Source organism: Akebia trifoliata, chromosome 3, assembly GCF_017979445.1.
Source record: "Akebia trifoliata isolate Shusen 1 chromosome 3, ASM1797944v1, whole genome shotgun sequence".
Classification (NCBI taxonomy): Eukaryota; Viridiplantae; Streptophyta; class Magnoliopsida; order Ranunculales; family Lardizabalaceae; genus Akebia; species Akebia trifoliata.
The window spans coordinates 38,819,457-38,829,213 of record NC_141377.1 but is presented as its reverse complement, the minus strand read 5'-3'; the positions used below and the strand labels follow the sequence as shown (position 1 = coordinate 38,829,213).

The 9,757-nt window shown below is 32.3% G+C and overlaps 1 protein-coding gene across 5 annotated transcripts; it reads right to left on the bottom strand.

Moving 5' to 3' along the window:
- Nucleotides 1-3,575: 3,575 nt before the first annotated feature.
- Nucleotides 3,576-9,384, bottom strand: LOC147406827 (clustered mitochondria protein-like). Of its 5 annotated transcripts, none has more exons than XR_015176603.1 (7): nt 8,276-9,384; nt 8,044-8,155; nt 7,687-7,773; nt 5,725-5,980; nt 5,022-5,170; nt 4,601-4,672; nt 3,576-3,871 (listed from the first exon to the last, which is right to left on the bottom strand). XR_015176603.1 is itself a non-coding variant. In XM_086435108.1 (7 exons), exons 4-6 carry the CDS (start codon nt 5,892-5,894, stop codon nt 4,601-4,603), a joined length of 306 nt encoding a protein of 101 aa, XP_086291234.1. In that variant the 5' UTR covers nt 5,895-5,980; nt 7,687-7,773; nt 8,044-8,155; nt 8,276-9,384; the 3' UTR covers nt 3,576-3,871. The 5 variants fall into 5 exon arrangements, 2 of the variants coding, with proteins under 2 accessions (XP_086291234.1, XP_086291235.1); XM_086435108.1 differs by having other exon boundaries at nt 5,107-5,170; XR_015176605.1 differs by lacking the exon at nt 3,576-3,871 and having other exon boundaries at nt 3,878-4,672; nt 5,022-5,145.
- Nucleotides 9,385-9,757: the final 373 nt, after the last annotated feature.

The window sequence follows — 9,757 nt, the reverse complement described above, 5'->3', positions numbered from 1 at the left end:
CAAGTATTTCTATGAAGTCTTGGATGTTTGCATTCTCCTTTTATATATATATATATATATATATATATATATATATATATATATATGGGGGGGCGTTCGATTGATAATCTTAGGATGACAAAATGCTAACAAACATTTTGTCCTGTATAACTTAAAAGTTTCAAATTGAACTTATTTTTTAAGGACGATCTCTATGGTGAGGAGTTTATCCTCACCAAAAATCAGTCCAATATGAAAGTTATAATCCCATCAAAATTATTTCAGAATTGTGAGTCGTTGATTTTTTATTTAAAATTTGTAAATCACTTTTGATGGACTTTGAAATTTTAGATTGGGCTGATTTTTCATGTGGAGATCATCCTCACAAAAAAATCATATCTCACAATAGAAAAGTTTTCACAAAATTTTACATATTTAATTAGCTAAAAACAAAGAATTGGTTGTCCACTTCGTGTAAAGTTCCACCTATTTGACGAATGAGTCAATGATTCATTCAAATAATTTCTTTCTATTTAAATCGAGTGTACATTATTGACAAATTTGACTCTCCGGATTTTAAATGGGTGAAATGCAAATTCAAACAACCTAGAAGTCAAAATTAATTTATGTGTCATGCCTTCTTAAAATATTTAACATATAAGAGATATCTCTTTTTTGGTGATGACACTACAACAATATTATTCAATTATTCTGTTATGAATGATAAGGAAGGAACAAAAGATCCGTTGCTACAAGTGTAATTTTTAGATTTTTTTTTTCGCAGTCTCTTCTCTTTTTAATTTGTTGGCTTCATATATATCTCTTTCTCTCACTGTCGGAGAAGAACTCGTAAACACTCAAAATATGAAACTTCTTTCTCTCTCTCTCTCTCGCTATTAGTCACTCATAAATCCCCTAAAACTAAAACATATCTTTCTCTCTCTATTAGTTGGAGAAGAACTCCCCCAAAATCTGAAATAACATCTCTTTCGATCTCTTTTTGACTACATTTGGGATCAAGGAGATGAAAGGTATAGAAAGAAACCCTTGAAAAATAGAGAAATTGAGGTCGAGATAGGAGGAAACTAAGAGAGATTGATAATTTTCATAAATTGCTATTTGAATTTACTTCTCGAGACAGAAGAGTGATTCTCAAATTATTCAAATTGAAATGTATGGAATTCTATTATTCCATCTAAATTTTAATTTAATTTTTATGTTAGGTATATTTATTTTAAATCAGATTCTTCTTCTCTTGATTTGTTTCAGAGCTTTTCGAAATTATTAAAAATCTTCATCTCTGAAACAAATTTTGGAAGAGATTGATTCGATTTCTAAAAAACAATTATCTCTGTAGCTTTCTTGTCTTTGTAGTTCCTCCCATTCTTCATCGATTTCAACTCATCTTGTTCGTCTGAGTTGTTTTCGTTTGTAACATTTGATTTTGCTCTTCTTAGTCGATTTTTTGTCATTTTTTCTTATTTTGGTTGTTTTCTTTGGTAAATCGATTGGAATCTGCTTGTTTTGTAGAGTTTGATAGAAATTATTACAAATCCGAGTGTTCATACTAGTTTTGTTATCTAATTCGTGATTCTTAGTCGATTTTTAATGGATCTTGACGCATGAGTTAAAGATCTAGCATTGGAATACTTTTTTTTTTATCACTCTTACGATGAACAAAGCTCTTCGATGTTTGAACTTAGCATTGAGCCTTGGAAATTCAGATAATTAAATTTGCTTCCTGCAATTCAGTGTCAATGGAAGTGAAGTTTTGATTATTTTCTTTGAAAAGTCGATTAGTTATGGTACTGTGAATTCCCTGTTTCAAAATCTTGCTAGCACTATTTGTAATTAGCTGTAGTTAGTGGGTCTCATTCAACACCAAACATTTTGGCCAACATTTTAGCCAACCATTTTTGTCCTACATGGGTTAAAAGTTTTGGAATGGCCTGATTTTTGGTGATGATGAGCTCCTCACCATATAGATCATCCTCACCAAAAATCAGCCCATTCCAAAACTTCTAACCCATGTTTTGCCAAAATGTTTGGTGCTAAACATTTCACGTAGTTACTAGTATCATAGTAAGGAATTACTACTATTAGTATTAGTAGTCAATAGTAGGTAGTGATATAAGTAACATTAGCAACTTTATAAAGCATTGTTTGAAATAACAGTAGTAATAGATGTTTGAAAACGTATGTTGTTGTAGCTAAAATATCCGCTGCCGTGGATATGAATAAATCCGTCACAATAGACATGTAGCAACTGAGGCAAATTATGTCGTTAAACTTATAATGACAGCTGAGACGCAAGCGGATTTTTTTTTCCATCGCAATAGGTTGTAGCAACGGATTTCTTGCCCTGTAGCAGCAGAAATATTTATTGCTATAGACCTTTTTTCTTGTTGGGTGAGATTATGAGGGTAGGATATAAAAAGTCTGTTTCCACGTTTAAATTGGGATATTTATGAAAAAGTGATTAATTTTTGACGAATTTACGACTCCGACTCATTGTTCATTTTAATTACCAAAACATGAAGGGTAATGAATTTAGAGGTTTTTAAAGTGACTATTTTACATGTTTAAAGTGACAATTTTATCGATTTAAAGCTACCATTTGACAATTTTGCAGGTTTAAAGCAGCTAATCGGAAATAACCACTTTAAACCTGCAAAATTGTCACTTTAAAACTTACCGTTTTTAATTTTTTTAACGAAAACATGGTCATTTACATTTTGGTAATTAAAATGAACAGTTATTCGAAATCGTAAATAACTCATTTTCAACTCACGAAATGGTAATTCACCCGTTTAGATATCCCATCATCCTAAGTTCTAGGAAGAGGGTCAATTTGAACCTTGTTGGGTTCGAACTTGTAAACACATTATATAGATATTACTTCATGCTCCTTAGTCATTAGCACAAATATAAAATCCCGAATGTATTCCTTTATCAAGGCAAACATGTATGTGCCTTTGAAAATCAAGGGAAAATCTTATATGCTTCATGAACAATTGTAGGTACATGGCAAAAGGATAACCTTGAAGTTTTGTGTAAAAGGAAAACTTATTCCTAATAAGAAAATTTTGCTTTGATCTATGAATAAAGATCTAATCAAAGGTAATGTCAAACAATCTTTAATATTCTTACCGTTACTTTGTCAAATTCCCAACTGACTTGTTTGTCCAAATGTTTTCGTAGGATCTTATTGACACTACAACAAATATGGCAATTAGGAACGGTTTATTACCGTTCCTAATCCACTATGAAACGGCTTGCAAACCGTCTTTAATCGAGGCGTCGTTAATGAGGTTAAACGGCTGAAAGCCGTTCTATATTTCATTATTTGGAACCGTTAAAAACCGTTCCAGATCTCTGAATTTGGAACGGCTTAAAACCCTTCCTAATCTGCGTCTTTATATAACAACGTACATTACCCCTAAAAGATTTGAGACATCGGATTTTATAGAACTGATGTCCTAGGTCTGAGACTTTAGACATCAATTATAAACCGATATCTAAAATTGTTATAAATCGATATCTAAAATTATTATTATTATTATTTTTCTATTTGCCTATTACCCATGGTTAAAATAGATCCAAATAAAAAACATCGAGGTTCTCTATCACATTAATTTATACACAAAAAGAGTTGCAATGAGTCATAATTTACAAATCCAAAATTACAATGCATCGATAAACCATTTACAATCATTACACAAGCACAAGTCCTTACAAGGAAGCAATGCCAGCACTCCCATCCCTCCTATCTTCTTTAAGATCCCCACAATGCCCGCAACTACCAATAAAATAATTCTTTCGTATCACCACATTGCATACTCTCACAATAAACTTCCGCACCTTCAAAGGAGTATCCGAGAAGCAAGTGCTCCTGATCAACCAAAGAACCAAGGATTATAAGGTGAGAAACTTTCATGTCCACTAGTTCATAAAAGCCACCGATTTAGAATGAGTGTACTAGAGAGTTGTATGTAAAAACTAAAACAAAATGGATATAATTTCATAAAAGCCAGCTCTTATAGTGCAAGAAAGCAAAGAAAAACACACACACACATAGAGAGAGAGAGAGAGAGAGAGAGAGAGAGAGAGAGAGAGGGAGAAGATGAGAGGAAGTAATCATTTAATAGGTTTTATAAACTTTGCAACATTATTAGAAAAAAAAAAGAACAGAATTGATTATCTTAAAATGGATATCAAAGATATCAGACACAATAAATTTTCACATCTAAAAATATAGATAAGGATCCAAAGGGTAGACTACAATTTTAATTGTCACAGAAATGTTTGTGAAGCAGATTTCCCAATTTAATAAAATTCTGAAGTCATACTATAGAAAAAAATTCAAGTGGGTAAAAAATTCAACAGCTTCAAATGTATAAAAGATTAAATGCATATTCAGCAATGATAATCTCAAATTATACACACACACGCGCGCGCGCGCACAAAAGAAAGTAAGAAATGAATATTAATCGCGGAAAAGAAAAAAAATAAGCTAAATTAATGAGGTGTAGAGTTTAAGATAATTATACATCATTGTAAAGCTCATAAGTGTTGAATAAATGCCAGAAGATAAACCAGGCAAAAGAAACATGGGCAGAACTCAAAGGGCACTCATCTTCCAGTTTAAATGGACGGATCTAGTAGTCATGATGGCATAACCCACTGCAATAGCCTGAAAATATTAACAACCCAACTTGGAGTTAAAAAGAAAATCTTATATGCCCAAGAATGTGTTAACAACTGAAACAATGACTACAAATGAAAGTAACTTTTTTCTTTCATATCCAGAATCTCAGGAACCAGATGATATGAGAAATCACAGTACTGACAGGTTTTATATATTTATTTATTTATTTATTTGATAGATAAGCAGTAAAGAGTTATGTCTGTGGCATATTGGCATGACTAGTCACGTGGAAGGATGTACAAATGAAATAATAAGGTCATTGGATCTGGATTCAGGAAAGAAACAAACAATGTTGTTGGAAATTGGAAATTGGAAATTGGAAAGAAAGACTCACTTCTAGAATGACAGAAAAAATGATAAGATTCCTAGCCATTCTTGTCCACGTTAAACCCAGGTTGATTACAACCTCATTTGGATACCTTTTCTTCCTTCTCATGCTGCAATTCCACAAGCTTGATCTGTTTTGTTGAGTAAACACACTTCCTATCAAATACAAAAACAGATGTATATTTGCCTAGATGATATAATTCACTATAATAACATTATTCGACAAACAGAAGATCTATTATTCTCAAATAAGATGGATATAATATTAAAAAAAAAATTGTTTTGTTAATGGCTAAGATACCCCTGCATATTTCTACTATTACAAAAAAAGAGTCATGATAATTTGAGTAGTTCTTTGACATGCTGATAATGTCTCCTGGTATCAAGATACAAATTTGTTTTGTTAATGGCTAAGATACCCCTGCATATTTCTACTATTAACTCTTACTCTTGTTTAAGGGACAGTATGGTCAATAAAAACACAATTAAAAATGTATAAGCTGTTTTTCACCCAAACCCTCGTGGCTTTTGGAAGTGCTTTTACACTCAAAAAAATACTTCTTGTATATCTTCACCAAACAATTGATATTGCAATCATGATTCTTATAGAAGTGATTCAAAGAATTTGAGGCTGATAGAGAATAATATTTCTGTTAAAAAGACTACCACGTTATGCTAGATTGAAGAAGTAAGTTGGAGTTGGAACTTACAATGAATGAAATTGTTCTTCAGCACTGTTTTTCATAGAGGTGGGCTTTGGATTTGGATCAGACTTGGGCTGAATGAAATTCAATCTTCTTGACCCAAGATAGATGACATGAGAGTACAATTGAGAGAGATCTGCACAAACAGAGACCACCCTAGTCCTCCTCCTAATCATTGTTCTGAGTTTCCCAAGCGTTGTTCTGAGTTTTGTGCTAGAATCTGATCAGGTTTCCGTGAAGCATGCAAAGCATGTGCATCCTTCTGTTTTCCAATCCAATAAAAGAGAAAAGTAAGTTGTTTCCTTAGTGCAAGTGCAAATCATATTGACAACAACGACTCTTGAAAGAATATCTGTAATTAGCTATATCTGTAGTTACGATTATAATCAGGAATATGTCTGAAGAGATTGATAGAAAGGACAATCCCGACTACTCAAAAATGAGCCATGCAACTGTAGCCACAACAATGATCCCAAATGAAACATGTCATTGTTTCCACAAGTTGACATCAGCAACTAAAAAACTAGTAGATAGACTAAGTCAAGTTAAAAATGACGAAATCACAACCAAAAATTTATTTAAAAAAGAAAATATTTAAATTGAGAAGATTTTCTAAAATTATGAAGTCACAAAGGCCGAAATATTCTAGTTAACTGAAGCAATGGGATGGTTTGAACTAACATTAAACAAACGGTGAATGTGGAAGAAGCTCTTCATATTTAAATACATAGAAAGAAAAAAGAACTATAAAGCAAGGTTTATACAAATTATAAACCCAAAATAATGTGAAAAGGGAGCCAAACATGCACATTGTAGATCATAAAAGAAACCAAAATGTAGAATACAACATGGATGTCAAAGCAAGCAACTTCAAAAACCATTCACTCTCTCCCTCTCTCTCTCTCTCTAATCTATAGCGTCACATTAGTACCCAAAACACCACATCAAATTTGCTTCCTTTCCTTTTCATGTTCCCTTATTTTTCAATTAGTATTCGATTGCCCTTTTTCTTCATAAAACTTCAATTCATTGATTTTAGACAGTTTTGGACCCATAGCTTAGTTGATTTACAGATTGCAATGGCACTTTGAGGTCTTGGGTTCAAATCTAGGCTTACCCACTAAAAAAATAGAATTTGAAAAATGCACCTGATCAAAAAAAAAAAAAAAAACTTAACACAAGAAAAATAGCGACGCATAAACAATTTAATTTTCAGTTTTATCGTCTGCTTTTGTTCCTTTTATATTTTTATTTTTTTTAGCTTTTTCCAGAAATGTCCAGAATCAGGAGAGTAACAAAAATGAGTTGAAATTACAATTTCTTCATAGACATAGAAGCAAAGAACAAGGATACAACTTCTAGCAGAAGTGCATACAAAAATTGCTTCATGGTGAATGGCCATAACAAATCAGTCCATGATGAAATGTCAAAACTACAAGACTTAAGATTTGGGAATGAAACCATAAATCAATAATAATTGAGATGATAGAACTTTAATTTAGGTCTTGTTTTTCAGTTTGCTATATATATATATATATATAATTGGATTCCAACATCAAAATCTCAAAATCTGCCACATTTTTACGTTTGCCACCACCCATTATCAAGTGGATTGATAATATACCATTAGGTGGGTGCTAGGCTCTAAGCAAAGAAATATTGTATATTGATCGGACAGCCTGTTTATTGTAAAAGCAGAATAGTATGTAGAAAAAGCAGGGTTGAGAGCATTAAAGATTGGCACCAAAACCACCATGTTTTTACTTTCAAGTTTCAAATATGTTTTTACTTTCAAATTTCAAACATGGAAGATCTATTCAATGAAGTTACTTTCTATTTACATGCAAGGGCAACATTTCAGATTTTTACTGCAACTAAATGTGCAATGGTAAAGGTTCAAACCCAATATCTCAAAATTGTAGAAAGAACTTCAAGAACATAAATAGTTAAGCAGATAAGAAGGCTCACCTTGAGAATGTGTTTTGCAGACCTAACAATAATTTTGACAACACAATGATCCCAAATATGAGGTAAATGCCTAGTCATATCAGCTATCTGGAGAACATGATTCAGACTCATCAGAAAGAACCAAGTAGCGATTAGATTAAAAAAGAAAAAAGAAAGAAATATAACAAATCTTCAAATTGGAATTAAGAAAGGCTTATTTTCCTAATTTCTACAGCTTAAGAGAAAATGCATGGAAAAGGCAGTTAAACAACATGTCCTTTATGCACAAGGAATGTCCACATATTCAGCTAATGCTTGCTTTTCCCATATAACGGACATTAATTCCATGAGAATGTAATGCTTCAGTTAATGTCTGACCATCCATGGGTGAAACCTCAAGCGTGCAAAGATCTTGAACAAACTTAGGGATCACTTCATCTTTAAGATATAAACAAACCTTTCTCACACTATCTTCATCAGCAGCTACCTCCTAATAAATACGAAGAGGTTAAACAAGAGAACAGAAAATTGGAAGTCTATTAGAATTACAAAGGTGAAATCAAAAGGAAGCATCATCACATAGTTAATAACTTAAAATAACAAGACTTACTTCTTGACTCCCAGCCAACTTAAATTCGGTAAATACATTAGAGTTCAAAAGTTTTTCCTCAGACAATACACCATTTTCAGCAGGTGCAGAATCACATTCTTGGACAGCCTTAATATTCCCACTTGTTGTATACTGTGAAAACCATTACAAAGTAACTCTTAATGTGCTTAAAATAATTAAGAGGTAGCTAGTTGAGTACAAATTATAGGTACAATGTTTGTCAGACAGACAAGAAAATATGTGTTGAAGCCAAACATGATAACCCTGGAAAAAACATCAGATACAAATGCAATTATTTATAGTACTGCAATATATAGTATAACAAAATCTAAAGATAGTGTTAACCACATTCTAAGAAGACTTGTAGATTGATGGACACAGTAAAACTACGTCCCCATATATATAAATATTACAACAAAAAAAAAAGGAAAAATTAATCAAGATCTTGCTGTAACAACCATTTTCACAAACATCTGATACATATCAACGAGTGTTCAACATAAGAGATCATTTAGTGAAACGTGATGTTCTTATTATGCAGAACAAATATACATACAATTCTACCTTTACTTTGGACCGCTATTGTCCAGGTTCCATCAAAACATTTGAAGGGATATATTGTATCAAACAGAGCTTGTTCAGTTATTTTCTGAAGAAGATGGGTAAAAAAAAATTATAATTTTTATTTGAAATCGGAATCAAAATTCAAACTGATTTAACTTCAATCTCACAGTTTACTTCGATTTGATTTTAATTTGGATTGAAAAGGTGAAAGAGTTTTTTGAGAGTTTAGATGAAGAACTTAACAAAGTGAATCAGAATCAGAAATCACAAAATAAATTGAAGCGAAGCACAATTCGATTACATACCTGCTCCGTGTTCAACTCAGCGTCATCCATATAAATCTAGCTCTAGGAAGAAAGATCAGAAACAACTATCTTCAAATCTCTACAACTAAATCATCAACAGATCCTCAAAAAAATCGAAAATTTGGAGAAAATTTGGGCTTTTAATGCAAAAAAAAATATATCGAAATTACAGATTAGAAATTATCGGAGAGAATATCAAAATGTAAAAAGTAGTAAAACGAAAATCTAACCCGTGAGAGAGCGAGAGATCGAGAGAGATCGAGAGAGAAAGAGAGAGAGAGAGAGGTCGACTGAGAGAGAGAGCGAGAGATCAACCGAGAAAGCGAGAGATCGAGAGAGAGAGAGTGAGTGGCTCGTTTCCAATAATGAGACAGAAATGAGAAGGGAAATCAGATGTTTAAAACGGCTTAAAGAGGTAAAACGGTTTAAACCCGTTTTTAATTAAAAACGGATAAAATCCGTTTTATACTTTTGTTCTTGATTCACTGTTTTCTTGTAGTATGAGTTTAGTTCTACATCGGACATAAATTGCATTGCCTCTCTCCTTATAAGTTTTTGGGCCTCTCCACTCATTATCAATTGATTTTGAGTTGGAATCCAAATTTATCAAACT

Excerpts from the sequence above, each read along its gene's own strand:
- LOC147406827 (XM_086435108.1), bottom strand. The coding sequence starts at position 5,894 with ATGATTAGGAGGAGGACTAGGGTGGTCTCTGTTTGTGCAGATCTCTCT. Across the intron at positions 5,171-5,724 it reads GAAGAACAATTTCATTCATT|GAAGTGTGTTTACTCAACAA; the intron begins GTAAGTTCCAAC and ends TGTATTTGATAG. Across the intron at positions 4,673-5,106 it reads AGCATGAGAAGGAAGAAAAG|GCTATTGCAGTGGGTTATGC; the intron begins GTATCCAAATGA and ends TAATATTTTCAG.